The sequence below is a fragment of the Mercenaria mercenaria genome, chromosome 5, assembly GCF_021730395.1.
Source record: "Mercenaria mercenaria strain notata chromosome 5, MADL_Memer_1, whole genome shotgun sequence".
Classification (NCBI taxonomy): domain Eukaryota; kingdom Metazoa; phylum Mollusca; class Bivalvia; order Venerida; family Veneridae; genus Mercenaria; species Mercenaria mercenaria.
In genome coordinates this window covers 79,733,986-79,757,516 of record NC_069365.1, presented here as the reverse complement: position 1 = coordinate 79,757,516, position 23,531 = coordinate 79,733,986, and the positions used below count along the sequence as shown (strand labels likewise).

The following is a 23,531-nucleotide window of genomic DNA, read 5'->3' as shown; positions in this document are numbered from 1 at the left end:
TATAATCGTATACAGGTGAGTTTTTTTAGTTTTTGTTTTTGTTTATCTAACACATGAAAGATGTATAGGATATGATGACTGCTTCAAATATTTAAGAATTAAGGATTTTGATTTTGATTTCTCAAGAATTCTGTTCTATAAGTCACCTTCTTATTCAACAATTGCTAAAAGCATGCTTTGTAGATTATCAATGACCAAAAAGTGTAAGGTATGTTGTAATTCATAACTTGTAATGATGATGTGGGTAAAGGTAATTAACATTTTTTGTAATTTATTTGTATATTAAATATTTCGCTAAAAATAAAACAATAATCAACGTCTCGTGTTTGAAACAATCTTAAACATTAAAGCGGAAACGCATTTGTTTTTTGGCTACCCTATACTGCTTTTTATGTATTAAACTCCCAGTAGCGATTACCACCACCCGCTAGCGCTACAGTTTTCACAAATACCACGTGACCATGAAAATCACATGACTGTTAAATTGTTTTCTTATTTTCATTTTTCAGTTGTATCACCCACATTAGCCTTAGATCTTTTAAATATACTAAAAACAATTTCAATACTCAGAATCTAATATCAGATGATAAGAAAACGATTGATCAAAATCTCGATAAACTTTAAGGGGAGAACACTGCGTGGGATACTGAATATTTATGGAGAACACGAGAAGAAGAAATACCAGTTAATTGCAACAACCACTTGCAACGAATAAACGGTTAACTGACTTTTGTTAAATAAATACTCACTGTATTGGCATCCTGGTCCATACCAAAAGCTTGCACAACCGGAAGCACATTCCCCAGTAGTATCGTCACATTGTGCATTGTTTCTGCAGTGGCACATAAAACCGCATTTAGGACCAAAGCGAAATACACCGTTTGGTTGTTGGGGACATAGAGCATCTGTGCAAAGCAAAAATATTTTCAAAAGAAATGAAATAACAGTATACTCAGCTTAAAGATGAAAACAACGCTGAATAAATGCTGTAATGAAATCGTGTCCGGTTAAGTATTTTATAACATGTAAAAGATAATACAAAGGTCCATACTATTCAGCCAAGACTTCCTATATCATGATATGGGTTTTAGTTTTTTTACACGATCAGGTGCTTACAAGGCCAGATTAATGAATAACATTCGGTGAAAGTTTGTCTTGTTTCAAACAGGAAAATGGTAGTTTTCTCTTAATTTCATAGGGCAGGCAGATTTAGAAGTTATTAGTCCCCTACTGGTTGAAAACCAGTTTCGGGGACTATAGGAATGAGCTTTTCCGTCATTCCGTCATTCCGTCCGTCCGCAATTTCGTGTCCGGTCCATAACTCTTTTATCCATGAAAGGATTTTAATATTACTTGGCACAAATGTTCCCCATGATGAGACGATGTGTCCTGCGCAAAACCTGGACCCCTAGCTTAAAGGCCAAGGTCACATTTGGAGGTCAAAGATCAACACGGCTTTTTTCCTGCCCGGTCCATAACTCTCCCATCCATGAAGGGATTTTAATATCACTTGGCACAATTGTATCCCATAATAAGACGATGTGTCATGCACTACTTTCAGATCCCTAGCTCTAAGGTCAAGGTCACACTTAGCAGTCAAATGTTAACATGGCATTAACAGGGTCTGTTTCGTGTCCGGTCCATAACTCTTTCATCCATGAAGGGATTTTAATATTACTTGGCACAAATGTTTCCCATGATGAGACGACGTGTCATGCATAAAAACCTGCACCACTGGCTCAAAGGTCAAGGTCACAATTGGAGGTCAAAGGGCTTTTTTCCTGTCCGGTCCATAACTCTCCCATCCATGAAGGGATTTTAATATCACTTGGCATAATTGTACCACATAATAAGACAATGTGTCATGCACAACTTTCAGACCCCTAGCTTAAAGGTCAAGGTCACACTTAGCAGTCAAATGTTAACATGGCATGAACAGGGTCTGTTTATTGTCCGGTCCATAACTCTGTCATTCATTAAGGGATTTCAATATTACTTGGCACAGATGTTCCCCATGATGAGATGACGTGTCATGCACAAATCCCGGAGCCCTTGCTTAAAGGTCAAGGTCACCATTGGGGTCAAAGGTCAACATGACTTTTTTCCTGTCAGGTCCATAACTCTGCCATTCATGAAGGGATTTTGTTATTTACTTGGCACAAATGTTCCCCATGATGAGACAACATATCATCCACAAAACTCGGACCCCTAGCTCAAAGGTCAAGGTCACATTTGGAGGCCAAATATCAATAGGGTTTTTTTCCCTGTCCGGTCCAGAACTCTGTCATCCATCAAGGGATTACAATATTACTTGGCATAAATGTTCCCCATGATGAGACGATGTGTCAGGCGCAACACCCAGAACCCTAGCTTAAAGGTCAAGGTCACACTTTGACATCAATGGTCAATAGGATTTTTTTCCTGTCCGGTCTATAACTTTGTCATGCAAAAAGGATTTAAATATCAGTTGGCACAAACATTCCCCTGGATGAGACAACATGTTGTGCGCAAAGCCCCGGCTCTAGGTCAAGGTCATACTTAGAGGTCAAAGGTCAAATTCAAGAATGACATTGTCTGGAGCATTTATTCTTTATGCATGGAGGGATTTTAATGTAACTTGGCACAAATGTTCACCACTATGATTCGAATTGTCATGCGCCAGAACCAGGTCCCTAGGTATTTTGATCTATCTCTACCTGGTAAAGAGCTTCTTGTGGACTTAAATTATATAGATTTTTTAAGGGTTAATTTCACTTTTTGTTACTATAAATAACTTTTATGAGAACTTTTTGTATAATCGGTCAAAACAATCCAAATGAAAACAACTGTACGTTTTTATATATGCAAATTTTAATCCAAGTGCTTTGTTATATTATATTGTATATATAGTACAATGTTGTTTATACATCATTGACAGATATCAGTTCATTATGTTATAATGCAGTAGCGAAAATTAGGTGCCTTTTAGTAGGGGACTTTGTATTGCATGGCAATATTTCATTCACTTGTTTATTATGTTTTACATTACAGAAGTAATGTTATGTTTTAGTTGCATCAATGTTTATTATAGATATGTCGTATAGGTGTTTAACGAAGTAATGCTTGCTTATTTTCAATGGTTGTAGTAAGTGTACAATGATAAACTGTCTTTTATCTGATAAAAACATTAAAAATAAACCAAGTTTCTGTGATTGCAATAAGTTAACATATCAGCGTTGAACAAGACTGAAAAACTGTGCATGGGTTACTCTCCATGGTATATTTTTCATACGCTGGTTGATTAAGTTTACTAAATTTGATGATTGCAATTTAAAAGTTACTTTAGTCATGTCCCAAATATGATAAAAAATGTTTTTAGACCACAAAAGTGTTTTTTAATTAGTTTATTTTTAACTTTTCATTTACATTGCTGAGTAATTGACATGAGTCATGCCACTAGACGTGTATTATAAATAATGTAATTAAAATTTTCAATCGAAGTTATTTTATACATAATTTATTTTAGGTCGAAAAGGAAGTTCTTCAATTTATATTAATCACTCAAAATATCTCATTCATGATGGAATCCATCGCCACGAGGGTATGTGAGAAGTTTCCCTTTTAATGCTGAGCGCCAAGCAAGGGAGCTACTGGTACCATTTTTACGTCTTTAGTATGACGCGGCCGGGGATCGAAACCATGACCTCCCGCACTCGGAACGGACGCTCTACCACTAGGCTAACATGTGAATGGGCCTCATAATGAAATGCATTTTAATTAATTTCTACGTATGTGCCATAATTTTAAACATTTTTCACAATTAATGTTCATTAGAAGTTGAAACTTTTTCATGAATGTCTTATCTTCATAAAATTTAATCTATGATATAAACAGACTATGAAATCATATCTATGAATCATATTTTTCTTAACATAATAAAATAATCAAATGCTTAATGGTAGTAATTAACCCGATTTATTTCATTAATTAACTTATATTTATAAATTAGCCTGATTCTTACCTGATCTTTGCAAAATAAAACAAAAAATGAACAAACAATAAATTTCCATCATTTAGTCCAGTTCAACACATAATTCAGCATGACAGGATATCATAGATAAAAAAAAAATTTTAGCTACTTTTCCTTGTTGGAAATTGAGGAAGTATATTTTTTTCATTCGTGACCACTTAAACCGACGAGTAACTAATGCATTGAAAGTGATTCTTACTCATGCTTTTGTTAAATATATTTAAAACAAGGAAAACTATGTCAACTTGTTCTTGTATAATATAAGAAGCTCATGTTAAGCAATCGTGAAACATCGGATATTTCCGTATACTCGCTACAATACGGAGCATAAAAACCAAGGTGACCAGATTGCATGTTTAGTACATTATACTAAATTCAAATCTTTATCACCAAATAACAAGCGCATGAAGAATCGATATTTCAGATTACAATTATTTCAGTTCCTCTTTGTAACTGAGTCTAAGACTCCGTACTCTAATAGACAGTTATGCCTGACAAATTTGGAAACAAAGACATCTTATTTCGTTTTCTTTACTTTTTTTAAAAACATTTTGCTTTGTGCGCAGCATATCATTAATCATACCACTTCAGCAATGAAAGTGGTACTTAAGTAAAATGAATGGCTCGTTTGTTTTCCACTTAGAGATAAAAGACTTAAAGTGACTTCATAGATATTTATCGTGTGTGCATTGTCTACTTGGTCATCATTTTGATATTACAACAATTATTAATTTCCATTTCGAGCCGACATTTTCCTTAGATCGATTGAACTAGAGGTTTTAAACGTGTTTCTAGCTACTCAGCCTTCAAATTGTGTATACTTCAGGTTCATTTAAATGACAGTTTCATTCAATTAATGTTATGAAAGACGATGCGGAAAAGTCAGTAGAATGTATTTATAAATATGAAATCAGGGTTTGGATGTTTTCTTAAAATTAAAACATATTTTTGAAAAAAGATTTTTTTTCAGGTAACATGACCCTTTATGGACTTAGAATTATTCGAAATAAAAAAGTAGCAATAGAATCCTTGAAAGCATAGAGAAGAGCAAACAAAGTCAGAGCCACACACTGGAAAGTTGGTAACACAAAGATAGAAACTGTAGTTGGAACATATAGTACACGGGTTGCTTCAACTACTTATCAATACAATACATCTAAATTGAAATGATTAAATTAATGAAAAAGTAGGTGAATGACTGTGGTAATTGGAGGATGGGTATGTCTAAAGGGAGGGGGCGCGTAAAGAGTTAGGGAAGTAGGAAACTCCACTAACATAACTTAACAACACTGCTTCCTCGGAAATGAAGTTTAAGTTCTAAAGTTAAACCCAAAATCATTTTACTCTTGCGTAGTATAATGTTTAAATTAAACAAAGGGAAATGTGATGAGTAACTGAATTGAGAGCTGATTATATAGGCATTGTAACTAAAAATACAAACTTCAAGATGGCACTATCTATTTTAGATATATATGTAGCTAACTGCATCAAAGTACGCAGTCTGAAAAAATATTTTAGATATCATTTTCTGGAAAAGAGTTATTTGAGCTGAAAAAAAGATCATTGGTAAAATATCTGGAAAAATTGAGACAACTCCTCTAAAACTATAGGTGGCTACGTACATAGTATCTCATGCAAAGCATGTACTTTTTACCTCTAGGCACGAAAAAATCATGCATAATTAGTAGCAATTACTGTAAAGATCAGCACATTGAAAAGAAAAATATGTAAAGATCGTATCATTTAATGCCCTGGGGGAAAGTGTGACATTTTTGTGGTGAAATTTGTCAACAAAAAGACGATTTTTTAAAAATGTTAAAACCCACAGAAGTTCACAATGTAAAATTTGTTGAGAAAGCTATTGCTGGAAAGAGAATGATCTCTGCTACCAGTATATATGCGTCAAAGTATGGGAAAAATATCTAGAAATAGTTCCCGTATTGTGATAATAACATTTTACTATTTTATAAGTAATAGTTATCTGCTTCCGGAATAAAAGAGGATCTTCCGGTCTGTCCCTCTTTTTTGCCGCTATACGGAGTTTTTACTGGTGAAAATCACAGCAAAAATTGAAGAAATCGCAGACCACAGCAACAGAAAATCAAAATTTGTTCGTACGTACGAACAAAATTCCAAATAAAATTTACAAATTCTTGTTCATTTCTCACATTTTTAAATGCAATTTGGAATTTTTTCGTATGTACGAACAAATCCTGGCTGTTCGTACGTATGAACAATAATCCATATTCCGTATTATTTTTCAGTTCTGACATGCTGTTCAAACAGCTCAGATTTGTTCGTAGTCCGAACAAAATTCCAAAATAGCTTTAAAATTTCTTTTTCATTTCTCACTATCATTTGTTCATACGTATGAACGCCTGGATTTGTTCGTACGTACGAACAAATGAGAAAACCCAAAAAAAAGAATTTATTCTTAAAAAAATGCAATTTGGAATTTGTTCGTACGTACGAACAAATCCTGTCCATTTTATTTTTCAGTTCTGATATTCTGTTCAAACACCCCAGATTTGTTCGGACGTACGAACAAAATTCCAAAATGCTTTAAAAAAATTTTTTTTTTCCATTTCATTTCTCAACTATCATTTGTTCGTACGTACGAACAAATGAGAGAACTGAAAAAGAACTTATTCTTAAAAAAATGCATTTGGAATTTTGTTCGTACGTACGAACAAATCTGTCCTTATTTTTTTTCAAATTCTGATATTCTGTTCAAACAGCCCAGATTTGTTTCGGACGTACGAAAAAATTCCAAAACTGCTTTAAAAAATTATTTTCATTTCTCACTATCATTTGTTCGTACGTACGAACAGTCTGGATTTGTTCGTCCGTACGAACAAATGAGAGAACTGAAAAAGAATTTATTCTTTAAAAAATGCAATTTAGAATTTTGTTCGTTACGTACGAACAAATCCTGTCCATATTTTTTCAATTCTGTTATTCTGTTCAAACGCCCCGATTTGTTCGGAGTACAACAAAATTCCAAACTGCTTTAAAAATTCTTTTTCTTTTCATTTCTCACTATCATTTGTTTGTACGTACGAACAAATGAGAGAAACAAAAAAGAATTTATTCTTAAAAAAATGCAATTTGGAATTTTTGTTCGTACGTACGAACAATTCCTGTCCATATTATTTTTCAATTCTGATATTCTGTTCCAACAAGTCCTGTCCATATTTTTTTCAACTCTGATATTCATTTTAAACAGCCCAGATTTGTTCGGAGTACGAACAAAACTCCAAACTGCTTTAAAAATTTTTTTTCATTTCTCACTGTCATTTGTTCGTATGTACGAAAAAAATGAGAGAACTGAAAAAGAATTTATTCTTAAAAAATGCAATTTGGAATTTTGTTCGTACGTACGAACAAATCCTGTCCATATTATTTTTAAATTTCCCGATATTCTTTTCGAACAGCCCAGATTTGTTTGTACGTACGAACAAAATTCCGAACTGCTTTAAAAATTCTTTTTCATTCACAAATCATTTGTTCGAAATGAGCAGCCTGCATTTGTTCGTACGTACGAACAATGAGAGAACTGAAAAGGAATTAACTTTTTAAAAAAAAAAAAAGAAATTTTGGGAAATTTTGTTCGTACATACGAACAAATCCAGGGTCTGTAGGGCAAAAGATCCTTTCAGTTCTGACATTTTGTTTGAACAGTCCAGATTTGTTCGTACGTACAAACAAATTTTCCCAAATTGCATTTAAAAGTTCTTTTTCATTTCTCTTTAATCATTTGTTTCGTACAAATGCCACTTAATACCATTCTGAAAACAATACAACAATCACTGAAAATTTCAACACTATTTTAATCTATTTATTTAAAAAAATACCAAAACAAATACTTATGAACATAATAAATAAACACAAAAGTCTAACATAAGTAAAACAAGAGTGTCATTGACAAGAGCTTTTGGTGACAAATGCCCCACCCCTCTCCCCACAAGTATGCTATAGTCGTATGCACAAAAAAAAAGGAAAACATAAGGGCCATGATGGCCCTATATCGCTCACCTGTTATCATTGCACTTGAGGACAAGAAGGTCCTCAGAAAAAATATCTAAGTCCAAAGGACAGGAACAACAAAATGAAGAAATTTAAACAAAAAAAAAAAATAATTTCTTACAAGGTACAGATATGTCAAAATACACCTAAAAATTGGAGGTACCACCCATGTTGTACCACAGGAAAGTGGTCTCGGTTTTTCCCTACGGCCAGTAATAAAAAGTTACAAAAAATTTAAGCTATTTATAGTAACGTAAAAGGGAGTAATACGAAAAAAATATTGTAAGGAACAAAAGAAGGATCTGCCAAATAAATCTGTTGACATAAATAAAATCGTATCTTCTTTTAGTTACGGAGATACACCCATTTTAAATTTGAAATAAAGGGAGGTAATTTGACATAAAATTAGTCCATAGTTATCTACCTGATTGGCTCAGTCCAACTAATAACAATAATGAAAATTTCAAATAAGTCCTATAAGTACTCACTGATATAAAATCATTTTGATTACAATTAGGGGAGGTTTAATCAGATATACAAGGGGGCCCATGATGGCCCTATATCCCCTCACCTTTTTCATTGCACTTGAGGAAAAGAAGGTCCCAGAAAAAATATCTAAGTCCAAAGGACAGGAACAACAAAGCGAAGAAATTCAACCCAAAAATAAAAATTCTTACAGGTATTGATATGTCAAAATACCCCTATAAATTGGAGGTTTACCATCCATGTTGTACCACAGAAAAGTGGTCTCGGTTTTTCCCTAGGGCCCAATAATAAAAAAGTTACTAAATATAAGCTATTTAATAGAAACATAAAAGGGAAGTAATTAAAAAATAAATATTGTAAGTGAACAAAAGAAGGATCTCCCAAAATTTAAATCTGTTGACATAAATGAAATTTCAGATCAGTATCTTCATTATTTATGGAGATATACCCATTTTAATTTGAAACAAGGCAGTCTGAAAGACAGCTAAATCCCCCGCCACTGCTATGGATAGTGAAAGGGTAAACCTTTGATTTTACCTGTGACCTTGACCTTGAACTGACATGGCTGACTCATGAATTCTGCACAACGTCTTGATGAGGTGATCATTTGACTGTCAAAAGTTTTCTTGAGGGACTTGAGACTGGATACAACGAAAAAAATGATATTGAAAATAAAAAAAATTTTTAAAAAAAAAAAAGCGTTTGGAATTTGTTCGTACGTCCGAAACAAATCGGGGCTGTTCGAACAGAATATCAAAATTGAAAAATAATATGGACAGGATTTGTTCGTATGTACGAACAAAATTCCAAATTGCATTTTTTAAAGAAAAAATTCTTGTCGAACAGAATATAAGAATTGAAAAATAATATGGACAGGATTTGTTCGTACGTACGAACAAAATTCCAAATTGCATTTTTTTAAGAAAAAAATTCTTTTTCAGTTCTCTCATTTGTTCGTACGTACGAACAAATGATTAGTGAGAAATGAAAAAGAATTTTTAAAGCAGTTTGGAATTTTGTTCGTACGTCCGAACAAATCTGGGCTGTTTGAGCAGAATATCAGAATTGAAAAATAATATGGACAGGATTTGTTCGTACGTACGAACAAAATTCCAAATTGCATTTTTTTAAGAATAATTCTTTTTCATTTCTCTCATTTGTTCGTACGTACGAACAAATCCAGGCTGTTCATGCGTACGAACAAATGATAGCGAGAATGAAAAATAATTTTAAAGCTATTTGGAATTTTGTTCGGACGTACGAACAAATTTGAGCTGTTTGAACAGCATGTCAGAACTGAAAAATAATACGGAATATGGATTATTGTTCATACGTACGAACAGCCAGGATTTGTTCGTACGTACGAACAAAATTCCAATTGCATTTAAAAATGTGAGAAATGAACAAGAATTTGTAAATTTTATTTGGAATTTTGTTCGTACGTACGAACAAATTTTGATTTTCTGTTGCTGTGGTCTGCGATTTCTTCAATTTTTGCTGTGATTTTCACCGGTAAAAACTCCATATAGCGGCAAAAAAGAGGGACAGACCGGAAGATCCTCTTTTATTCCGGAAGCAGATAGTTATTGTTCGAGGAATAGGTCTGCAATGTGTTTATAGACCTGTGAGGGATTTGTGAACCGTGCGATCGTAGTGGGCGAGGTTTTCAAATCTCCTCACAGGTCTATAAACACCATGCAGACTTTTTCCGAGAAATTAATGATAACTGGCTTACCTACATGCTCCTTTGTTTTACATAGTCCGGGTTGGTTTCGGATTTGAGAAGCGTTTGTAACATGTATGTATAATCAAAACAAATAATCAAGAGAAGGAACAAGACCATGTGTGCTACAATTTATGGGATTTTTACTAATATTACAAAATGCCAAACTTGCTACGCACCTGTAAACATGCTTGTCACAATTATCAGGACATGACATAGTATTGCATGAAAGATCCGTGTACATTTGCGAATATTGAGAAGAATATAGTCTCTTTGAGGTCTAATCAAATGGCAGAATTTAACGTGAATGCCATTTTATCAGGTTTCATTTTACATATTTGAAGAAACTAAGTCTATTGAGTTCTTTTTTGCTATTTAAATATACATTGCCGTATAAAGTATCAATATAGATTTTCATTACATTATTACTAGTTATGCGTGTCATCCATAGCACGTTAGCCAGTAAATGGGCGCGTGCTCTGACCGTTAGATACAAATCGCGTATTTGGGTTATCTTGTATACTTTTGGTAAAATAATCTTAGCAGTGGCATTTCTCAGGGGTATATCATCTCGATCGGGATGAATAATATACACCAATGGGTATAATGTGGGTAACATAAGAACAATAGAAAAAACACAAAAGGGTTTGAAAAGTTTTTATTGCGAATGTGCTAATGCTCGTACCATAGGAAAACCTGTTAGATACATGTATAAACGTTTTTTTACAAAAGAAAACAGATGGAATTGTACACAGACTTGTTTGTATTAATGATATATAGGTAAACTAATCAAATATAAATATATAAAAAAAAAAATGTTAGCTCGTTCTAGAGATAGGGAAACTTTTGTGTTCTTTTGTTGTTCTTGTATTTCCCCAGATCCGAGTAAAATTATCCGACGGAGGTAATATACCCCGATCAGGCGCGCGCCAAGACGACACAATAGAATGTGCTAAAAATGCGCGTACACCATTTATACGTAACAAAATGTCCTTAATCAGCCATCACAGGATCGGGGTATTTAACTTGATCGTGATATAAACAGTAACATAAGACATAAGAAAAGTACAGTATTTTTAAAAAGCTTATATTCTTAGTATCAAGCCCATAATGATGACACGCTTTTATGAATATGCGAAAGGGAAAAGCCCTTTCACTTCTCAAAATACCAAATTACAAGCAAATGCTAAATATAAAATTGTCTAAGCCAACTTTGAAATAGGCCCAAATTTTTCAATATCTGAACAAATTTCTTTTGGAACTAATCAGCTTGATCAGGTCAAAGTCTGCAACTTAAGTGTCTTAGCGCTAGTTGAAACCAAAAAAATAAGTAGAACAAAAAATTTTCGGCATATATACAGCTTTGTGTTTGCAAAAGTCAAAAATGTATAATTAATAGGGATATGCCTAATAATACTGTGTACTTTTTTTCCTTTTTTTTTTATCTTTGACTATGTTTAAGCTAGCTATGGATAAATGTGTGTCTTGGGCATATAACGAGATGTACGTTTTGTCAAAAATAAGTGCAACTTTATTTAGCCGTTATAAAATATTAAAACTCAAAGAGATAGCACAGTACTACTAATTAAGGGGTTTTTGTAGTTCGAGGCCTTTTGGTTCTCTGTGACATGGCAACAAATTTGAATAAACATGATTTCGTTTAAAGTCGTTCTCGTCCTCAACATCTGATTCACGTGAAGAAGTTGTCAGTTACTTGTGGATGTAAAGTCAATACAAGTATAGAACCAGGAAACTGGCTTTTACACAAATGAAAGATTGACAGGTAAACGGCATCCGACCGAAAAAGCTTGTACAGTGCAAAATCTGTAAAAAATATTTAAGGCAAAAAATTGCCAACCGTTAGTTTGATATTGATTAACGATATTCAGTAAATATTACAACATTTTCAGAAAACAAGAAATGTGCTTTGACCAGTCTCCCACCCATTCCCACTACTTAAAAACTGCCTTTAAAAATATGTTTCATATGTTAATCTTTTCTAGACACGTTCTGAAACATTATAAAATATATCACGAAATTTAACTTAATTCTTTTCAAAAATACAACTTTGTCATTTATGTTCCTGTTAATTGTAACGAAAAAATGGTCACAATTTTATTAGCGGTTGGAAGAAATTTGTGGTGTTTGTATTTTTTGAAATTACATATATATCATTGTCATTTTTTTTTTTGTTTTAAAATTTAAATGTCCTGTTTCATGAAGCATTCTCCACTTAGGAGAAGAGTAGCCCGTTTTACTTTCAGACAATCTCAAGACCGGTGTAAATTGAAAATGTGCAAAGTCAGGTTCAATCAGTTTTCAAGATATGTAAAAAACAAATAATAATCGCGCGCGCATGGTAAATGACATACACGGACTTCTCATGCTTCTGCTGCATTGTTACGGTCGCTTTCGCATAATCTGTACGCTTAAATTTAATCTCTGACAACTGCGTAAGTATGTCGACTCTTTTGCTCAGTGGTTAGAGCATTGGACCAGCACCCGAGCGACCCGGATTCGAATTCCGCTACTGTGCTGTGATTTTTCGTCACAAAAATTTTGTGTAAACAGTAGAAGTAGGACAGGTCTGGTAATTGTTATAGACCTCTTAAGTGGTTTATAAGGCGTTTATTGACCTTATCAAAACAAAAAAGCCGGTAGGTAATATATATTATGAAACCTTTTCAAGAAAGTAATGCATTATGAGAAGATGAAAAACGTTCAAAGAGCGTATAATTGTACTTTTGGTCATTTTTCATGTGACAGGAAATATACTCGAATCCTACTTGCTGCTTCAATTTACAACGTCCGAGAAGGCTTATCGATGCATTAAACCTTGTTGATATATCACTGGTATGTATGGCACAATAACAATACATGTTACATTGCTGTCGGAATTTCAGAATGCCAGAAGCAAAATTATAATGTGCAAATAAGACCTCATTTAGATAATTGAACATGTTTGGGTGCTCTACTAAAACGATTGACTCGACCCACAATTTGTTCACCTTAGGTCATCGTCGGCGACTGTATGATCAACACTATGTAATCAATTTAGCATGTGTATTACGTTAAGAAGAAGAAGTTTACAATTGTAATTTTGGTCAGTGCTGTAATTCACAGTTTTCAGAAGGGCTTTCCAATGCATACTATGCTGGTACGTATGGCCAAATAATAGTACATATGATATTGCCGACGGATCTTCAGGTTGTCGACAGCATACGCCCAAAGAAGGCCACATTACGAAATTGGAACATGATTTGGTGCTTGATAATGCTGTATCGTGCGCCGAAAAGATGGACACGGGCCAAGATTTTGTCACCTTAATGCATTTTGGAGCTGTTATGAGATGTAAATGAAATTTGTTTAAGCAATTTATGCATTATGAACCGACAACGAACGGTGAAATATGTTGAAAATCGTAATTTTCAGGTGTCATAAATTGGCTCCAGTCCTTGTTACTGCTGTAATTCACAGGATCTACGAGAGGTTAAGGATGAATTGAACCATGTTGATATATTGTTGGTATGTTTCTAAAAAGGACATATGGCATTTCCGATGGATTTTCAGGATGCCAGCGGCATACACCCAACGAAAGCCTCATCAAGAAATTGGAACTTTTTGCTGCTTGGACACTTCTGTATTCTGTGCCGAAACGATGTTACGAGTCAAGATTTGGTCATCTTAGGTCATCTATCGAGATGCAATATGAAGACTGTTTTATGCATTATGTGCCGACGAAGAACGGTGTAATCTGTTGAAAATAGTAATTTAAACATTTTCAGGTGCACAGCGATCAGGAGAGCTTTTTGATGCATTGAATCATGTGGATATATTGCTGGTATGTATGACAAAAATATTACATTTTACATTGCCGACGAATTTTTTAGGATGCCGAATGTCTCTCAAAACTGGAACATGCTTTAGTATTTAGATACTGCTTAATTCAGGTTCGAAACGATGAACTCGAGACAACATTTGATCACCTTATGTTATCGTTGTACATAATGAAATTAGTTTTAGAAATTAGTTTTAGCAATTATGCATTATGTGCCGATTGAAAAAATCGTAATTTTGGCCATTTTTCAGGTGACCAAAACATGGGCTCGATTCCTTGTTACTGTTGTTGTTCACAACGTTCAAAAGAGATTGTCGATGCATTGAACCATGTGGATATATGTTTGGTATGTATGTCCAAATAATAGTTGATATTACATTGTCGGCGGATTTTAAGGATGTTGACAACATCCATCCAATGAAGGCCTCATTACGACATTTCAGCATGTTTGGGTGCTCAGATAGTGCCACATTCTTTTGTGTCATCCAGATACAAAATGAAACCAGTTGTAGCAATTTATGCATCATGTGCTGACTGAAGACGGTAAAAAATATTGAAAATCGTAAAGTTGTGTATTTGTATGCCAACGGCATACGTCCAAAGAGAGCACCATAATTACGAAATTTGAACATGTTTTGGTGCTTAGAAAATGCTGTACGGGCAAACATTTTATGGCCGCCAAAGGGCACAGACACCGCTGCTGTGATGATTAAATAGAAAAAGTGGAAAACCACAGGTCGCCCAATACGACATAAATGAAAATATTGCAGGCTAGATTTTGCTGAGCCTGTTCGTGGACGGCAGTGGAAATGCAAGCTACCTTCCAGGCCCTCTAACCCCTGGTTGAGCAGAAATCTTATGCATAATCATAAATATCGATAGAGACCGCCATTATAAAACATCATTAATCGCATTGTTTACTTAAAACCAAAATAGGCTAAAATGACCGAAAACAACATTGCATTGACATCTTGCACAAACAAATTCCTTTATAGATATCACAAGAACGTGCATTTCTGCTAATGGGAATGACAAAAATGTTCTCAATATTGATAGGGAAAATGATCACAGCTCAAAAAAACATATGCAAATCATTTTATTGACTTTTTACTATAGTTGTATCAAAATTAGTTGAAAAACTGCCTTTTTCTACTAAAATGATTGACCTTCATATGCTTTATTAAACTGAAACTGAATAATTTGATCGAACGCCTATTTTTATACAATGATATATTCAATGGCGTTGTACATAATAATAATAATTATAACATTATTAATAATGACAATAATAATAATAATAACAGCCTTATTGTAACAAACAGTCATGACCGCATCCCTCCCCTTGAGGTCATTTTGCCCCTATTACGTGTACCAGTGCTTAAAGCATCCCATGGTACACCCAGACGAGCTGCAAATAGAGGTTCAAACCCACCGGTTAATGGTGCCATCATATACTATTTAAGAAAGAAATACTACACACTACCCTACCTATAGAGCCTTACCAACAAGTGCGTTTAATTAAACAAACCTTGGAAATATAAATGTTGAAATGTAAAACCTTTTACAAAAATTTAAGAACTATCACCTGCTGTTTTCGCATAATAAAGAGTAATCAAATAATTTAAAACAATGCCGCGAAATCTCTGAAATACAGTGTCTTAAGAATTTTTTTGAATGTGTCAAGTGATTTACTTTTGCGTAGTTCTAACGGCAGTTCATTCCAAAGTTTTGGACCAATAGTACAGAAACTTCTATCATTGAATGTTTGCACTTGTTGTATGGAACAACGTAACGACATTCAGAATTTTCAGACTATCTCAAACCTTGTCCACTAGGAATATACTCTGTAAGCATTTCTGTTAAATCCAGTCATTGATTATAACTGCTCACCTTTCAAGGTCTTCAATCGCTTGTGATTCTACGGAAACAGATGTAGGACGAAAGCTTTTATTTGCTATATGATCATCGGCAAAACCGTAGACTGATATGGATATTGGAATTACATCAAAAAGCGTTCCAGCATAGGTGAGATACAGCCACGGACCAAGGCAACTGCCCTGGGGCAAACTGCATTCAAGATGGCGGTCTGATGGATATACATTGTTGATATTAAACTTACAAGTACGAGGCCTTAAATAGGAGTCTATCCATTGAAGAGCTGTATCACAGACGCCATATTGTGCTTTTAGGACATCTAGAAGAATGTCTTGGTCAACAGTGTCAAATGCCGCACTTAAGTCAATCGCAATAAGGGCCGTGACTTCCTTTTTCTCCATACCACTTAAACTTTTCTAAAATAAAAATCCCTTAATGTTTTATTTAAGACATGTGTCTGAATTCTGTTTTCTTAATTTCTCCAAATGTACTGGATTAGATGAAGTTCCATTCCAGGTTTTTAAAAGCTACATCTTTTTCTAAATATACCTATTGCCTATATTATCGATATGACGATTTCAGAAAATGTTGTACAAAATATGACAGTTAAGCCATTATATATAAGAACAGTAGTAAACTTGATGTTAGCAATAACAGACCAGTCAGTATTGTTTTTGCATTGTTTCTAAAACCTATACAAACACAGTTTGAAAAGTTTTTAGTTGGGAACAAACTACTGTATGATCTCCAGTCTGGATTAAAAAGTTCTTACTCTACTAATACCTGTCTTATTTATGTGTTAGATCAAATTAGAAGTAATAATGCCAAAGATCTGTTCACATGTATGATTATGATAGATGTACAAGAAGCATTTGATAGCGTTTATCGTGATATACTCTGTAACAAACTAAAACCGATGGGTGTGGACAATACAAATGGGTTTATATCACATATAATGGTTAAAAACGAATCAGTTAGCGTTAACAATGTGTTTTCAGATTTTAAACCCGTCACTTCTGGAGTCCATTGCGGTAGTATCATGGGGCCTAAATTATTTGTATGCTATGTAAATGATATATACATTTTTTGTTTGGTTTAACGTCGCATCGACACAATAATAGGTCATATGGCGACTTTCCAGCTTTGATGTTCGAGGAAAACCCCAGGTGCCCCTCAGTGCATTATTTCATCACGAGCGGGAACCTGGATAGAACCATCGACCTTCCGTAAGCCAGCTGGATGGCTTTTCTCACAGACAGAGTAGAATTCAACGCCCCGAGTGAGGCTCGGACTCACATCGGTGAGGAGCGAGTGATTTGAAGTTAGCGATCTTAACCACTCGGCCACGGATGCCCCCGTTACTAACATTAGTATTGATACTGATTGAATTTTTTATGTTGATGATAGTGCCATTTTATATTTCATTTTCAGGTCCCAAAAAGGTAAATCCCGTTCATTTTCAGAACATTATATACACATATTAATGACATTAATTTTAGTTATCATATAACACATATAGTCTATGAAAAATAACACATCAACAGTGGCAAATCTTTTCATCTATTGTCCACCAATAATAGGTGGGAAATAACGCAATTTGCTTATATATTATTACTACAAATTTATTTTAACTATTTTCCAAAGTCGTAAAATTGTGGACAGTATTAGTGTCACATATATCCTATAGAAAAAAATGATTTAAGGGAAAATGTTAAACTGAACAAGTCTTGCGAGAGAGAAAAGACAAAATGCGAACATTCGAAACGCAAGACAAAGATGATAGGGTATAAAGCTGTCATTAAAGGGAAAAAACTCTTGGATCTTCTTATTTCTTTTTAAATTCTGGTTACCCTCCTTGCAATGACTAATCATGCTTTTTATGATATAAGACATGTATTATTATAAAAAAAAGGAAAACAAGGATAAGAAAAACAATAGAACAAAAAAGGCGCGAAGTCAATATGGAACATCTTGCAATTTGAGATGCTATTAAGACTATGAAATATACAAAGATGTACAAACAGTATAGTAGGGTGACAATCGAGTCAAAAGGGCTCTATTTTTAAAGTTATCCGGACCCCCCTGTACAACAAGATAAATTATATACCAAAATGTTCGTAATAGACTGAAGTTTCAGAAACTACCGGCATAAATTGGCATAAGTGGTGGCATTCTGAGAAATCCAAGATGGCGTCCAAGATGGCCGCCAAAAATTAAAAATATCATTTTTTGCAATTTTGTGGACCCCTATATTGCACATAATGATTTTAATTAATTTTTATGTCTTAAATATGCAAGAATACACATTGATATGACCATTTATTGGAAAATTTCACGAATTTTCCATTAATATTGCCAAAAAATAGACAAAATGTTCCCATAAAATGGTTAAATTTAGGGTATTGGGTGGCGTTTTTAACAGCAGAACAAAGGTCTGTTTACGAAATTTGAATAGATTGGTGCATGGAAATCAACTGTAACCTTCAGGTAATAAAAATAGTTACATGACATAAGAAAAGAGGTTAAATACTTGAATCCATAAGCTTTCATAAGTGGGTGGGGTAATTTTGCACGCGTTTTAGATATAAATGCGTACACCGTTACATTTTATATTTTTAAACTATTTATTAAACTTTACCTTTAGCTTTGATTGCTCTGTGTGCATAGTATATTACAATCATGCTACATTTAGGCTAAAAGAATGTACTATCTGAAAGCGAAAATCAAAGATGGCTTCCAAAATGGCTGCCACTTACACTGAAAATGGTCCAATATAAGGCTAAATTTCATTCATATGAGTGGCAATTGGACTTAATGACAAAAAAGTAACAAAACATATTGTATTAAACAGAATTTATTCATATTTATTCATTTTTGATAGAAAGCAGATATTAAATATACTTTTAAAAGCTTTTATAAACGAATGGGGTACTCTGACATGCGTTTTTCAGCTCACCAGAACACAGAGTGCTCAAAGTACTCTATTGTGAGCGGTCATTGTCCGGCGTCCGTCAGCATCCGTCTTGCGTCGTCCGTCAACATTTGCCTTGTGAACACTCTAGAGGCCACATTTGTGACCAGTCTTTATGAAACTTGGTCAGAATGTTAGTCTTGATGATTTCTAAGTCAAGTTCGAAACTGGGTCATGTGGGGTCTAAACTAGGTCAGTAGTCCAGATCAAAGGAAAAGCTTGTGAACACTAGAGGCCACAGTTGTGACCCAATATTTATGAAACTTGATCAGAATGTTTGTCTTGATAATTTCTAGGTCAAGTTCGAATCTGGGTCATGTGGGGTCAAAAACTAAGTCAGTAGGCCAGATCAAAGGAATAGCTTGGGAACACTCTGGAGGCCACAGTTGTGATTCAATCTTTATGAAACTTAGTCAGAATGTTTGTCTTGATGATTTCTAGGTCAGATTTGAATCAGGGTTATGTGGGGCCAAACTAGGTCACCTGGTCAAATCAAAGGAAAAGCTTGTGAACACTTTAGAGGCCACAATTTTGATTCAATCTTTATGAAACTTGGTCAGAATGTTTGTCTTGATAATTTTTAGGTCAAGTTTGAAACTGGGTTATGTGGGGTTAAAAACTAGGTCACTAGGCCAGATCAAAGGAAAAGCTTATGATTACTCTAGAGACCAAAGTTGTGACCCAATCTTTATGAAACTTGGTCTTGATGATTTCTAGGTCACGTTCGAATCTTGGTCATATTGAGTCCGACCCAGCTTGTGAAACTTGATCAGAATGTTTGTCTTGATAATTTCTAGGTCAAGTTCGAATCTGGGTCATGTGGAGTCAAAAACTAGGTCAGTAGGCCAGATTAAAGGAAAAGTTTGTGAACACTCTATAGACCACAGTTGTAACTCAATCTTTATGAAACTTGGTCAGAAGGTTTGTCTTGATAATTTCTAGGTTAAGTTTTAATTTGGGTCATTTGGGGTCAAAAACTAGGTCACATGGTCAAATCAAAGGAAAAGTTTGTGAACACTCTAAAGGCAACATTTTTGACTCAAGTTATATGAAACTTAGTCAGAATGTTTGTCTTGATGATCTTTAGATTAAATCTGAAACTGGGTCTTTTGGGGTCAAAAACTAGGTCAGTAGTAGAGCCCATCATTGCCCTCTTGTAACTTTACAGTACTGTACTGGTGTATCGATTTATTGATACACGCCCCTTGTGGTATTTTTAAGGTTATAAAATTCATGTAACCTTTCTTTAATCCAAAACAATCGCGACAAATCTATATTTGCTTAAAACAAAATGAATTCATCGAAGTTTGGATATACTTCGGTTCTGTAGAAATGTATTACTGACTACATGTAATGTAGTGTAACTGAATAACACAAAGTTAGATAAATGGCAAACTTAAAGTTTGCTTTAACTGTAAACAGTAGGATAAAACTGCAAGGGACAGTTATAAGTCTAATAGTCATTAGTTGCACCAAAAGCTAATATTGTAAACACGTTTTGGCATGTATCTGTGTTGTCAATGCAGCCTTTACATTCACAGGCATGTGTACATGGCTGCTCATTTCTTGTGCAAATGCAGTTACCAGAGCAAAAATCTTTACCGAGACACACTAGGTCACTTTGGAGTTCGGGCTGTTGCTGCAGGCTGAGACATGATGTGAGGACTCTATAGACCAGTATCTGGATCAACCATGAAACCAAAATCGGCTTGGATTAGCAAACTAAAATCTTTATTTGCTGCATTTCTCCAAATTAGTATCTGATACGTACAGCGGAGTAAATGCAACATAAAGCTGTCGTCAGTTGGTGGTAGCTTTCCATGTTTCACCCGCTTCTTTTCGAGAACGATACTTGAACGCAAGGAATTAAAAAAAGACAATTTGAAGACCCATAAAGGTACCCCACAAAAGCAGTGGCAGCAGACTTAGACTTGAAAGACAATATGGTGCACTACCAAGACTGGAGAGATCATGAAGTTGTTCTGCATATTTCAGCAGTACCTAGAATGCCTTCTTTTTACCCACACCATACATTGAGGAACAAGTGTCACATCCTATAACACAGTATACAGGTAACAAGATATCCTGTTGGGCTGGCGACAACTTCGCAACCACTACATGGATTGGTATATATCTGGTAAGGTCAGTATGTGTAGATCTTCGACCAGTTTTGAGACTGTGCCAATACCAAGACTACTAGTGTGATGAGTTAACAGAACCAAAACGTTTGTTTCTGGACTAATAAAATCTGTAAAAAGATCCTTTGGAAGCAAAGAATGCAACCAAGAATAATAATAGCAGACTCGGTTTGATTGAGTCTGTTCATGAGAGATAATGAAATGTGCAACACCTCTTAACAACGGCCTTCCTGGTGCCAAGACTGGATGTATATGCCAAGTGTAATATCATCCTACCATCAGCTTCTTCTTGACTTGATTCCATTTGATAAACAAAAGAAACAGCACTACAACAGACTCGTTGGAATTTTTCATCCATACCACCTGGAACAAAAATAACTTCATCTGTCTCAAGCAGATTATGACAATTTTCTGTCAAATATCTTGTAAACAGCTTTATTAAATCATTCTTGCTTTTGCTCCTAGTCAAGACTTTCTTCCAGTCAGGAATCAACATGTTCATCAGCATAGCAACTGGCGCAGTGTTACCACGTTTCCTGCGTGTCTTGGACTTCAAGCTATCTGTCAAATATCGGTCAAAGACAACATGAATCTGTTTACAATGCAAACTGCTTTTAAGGATATAGCTCCAAAACCCAGAGGCCATCTGAATGTATGTCTGTGTTTGATCTTTAGAAGGATGTAGCATTTGAACAATAGCCATAGCATCAAAAACAATACAGTCAGGCTCAGAAACACTTGAGACAATGAAATCAGAACCAACAAGTTTCTCTAGCTTCTCACCAAAATCAGACTTCTTCGTTGACATCATGTCTCCGTCATCAGAAAACAAACTAAGTGGTACAGGAGCATTTTCAAATGAAAAGAACTCGTTCAAGTGGTACTTTCTTGGGGGCACTGATGGCCAACAGTTTTAAATACATTTCCTCTCCATTTATACTGACAGCTTTTGAATTAACAAAATCATTGTCCTGAACAAATTATTCAGTTGTACAAATAGTTCATGGAAGTTTTTTGGACTTGTCTACTCGTTTTAACCCCACGATTGAATTGATTCTTGTTTATTTAGAAATTTGACAAGGTCATGCACTGTTTGCATTCTGGGTTTCAATATTTTATTACACTGACATTGTGTATCATTGTAAAACCTATCAGGAACAATAATTGTAAAATATTTTCTTCTAGATTTACCCTCTTCAGGCTTTATTAGTATGTAATTTTATGTATTTCTACATTGTTTACATTTATTCATTTGAATGTTCCCGCTTCCAAACATTAACCAGTGATATGGCTATTTGTACCTCAACAATTTGGTCCTATCCCAAAATACTATTGGTAACCAACAAAATTTGTTACAGCAACAAAATAAGTGTTAAAATGATAGTAAATGAAACAGATATGGACATATAAGATCAATCCTACTTACCAGATTCTTCCATTCCCAATGATCAGCTATTCTTCGTGTTATTTTATAGGACGACAACCAAATGAGTTACTCTTGATCAAACAAGGCACAGCCTAGTTTGTTCCATAAATACTGGTAGGTAAATACTTGAAGTAAAACTGATGTAAGCTCTTATTAAACGCTGAATGTGTTTATTACAATAAAAAACATGTTTAGGTTAAGAAAAGGTGACTTAAGTCAGAAAAGATCATACATAATATGCTCAGTGCTCTTAAGTCTGGCTATTTTCATTGAAAGATGTGGCCATTTTGAAAGCCACCTTGGATTCTACATATCAGTTTACACAGTCTTCTTGATAGGGAATGTCAGTTTCTAGTCATATTAACCATTTACATTTATTTCTAAAATTCATGTCAAATTACCTCACCCACTTATAAAAGCTTATGAATTAAAAAAAATCTATTTTTTTTCTAGCTCTGTGTATATATTTTTATTATCTGAATGTTACATTTCATATCTGAGCATAAATACATATACATTTTGTCATATCCTTTTACCTGCTGTTAAAAATAACACCCACTACCCTAAATTTAACCAATTCAGAGGGAACAATTTTCTACTTTTTTGCAAAATTTACAGAAATATATATAAAAAACAACTAAATAATGTAATTCCAATGTGTATCCGTGCATATAAAGACATAAAACATAATTAAAATCATTAAGTGCAATACTTGGGTCCACAAAGCTGAAAAAAATGATATTTTTGCTTTTTGGCGGCCATCTTGGACGCCATCTTGGATTTCTCAGAACGCCACCATTTATGCCGATTTATGCCGGTAGTTTCATAAACTTCAGACTTCTACGAACATTTTGGTATATAACTTATACTGTTGTACAGGGGGGTCCGGTTCATGTTTTTTAAAGCCAGAAAGTCACCCTACTAGTAATAATAGAAAGATGGGGTGCAGTACCAGGCGGATCAGGCTTCTTTCAAATAATAAGTAAAAATTAGTTCTGATCTTTCATCAATGCCATATATCCGCTCCATTTTCTGTCAA

The 23,531-nt window shown here is 34.4% G+C and overlaps 1 protein-coding gene across 1 annotated transcript in view; it reads right to left on the bottom strand.

The window, feature by feature from the left end:
* Positions 1-21,874, bottom strand: part of LOC128557383 (uncharacterized) — a 34,581-nt gene extending 12,707 nt beyond the window's left edge. The window contains exons 1-2 of the mRNA XM_053544713.1: positions 21,343-21,874; positions 750-905 (exon numbers count right to left, since the gene is read on the bottom strand). Of these exons, the coding sequence (XP_053400688.1) occupies positions 750-905; positions 21,343-21,874 (688 nt within the window). The remainder of the gene's footprint in view (positions 1-749; positions 906-21,342) is intronic.
* Positions 21,875-23,531: the final 1,657 nt, after the last annotated feature.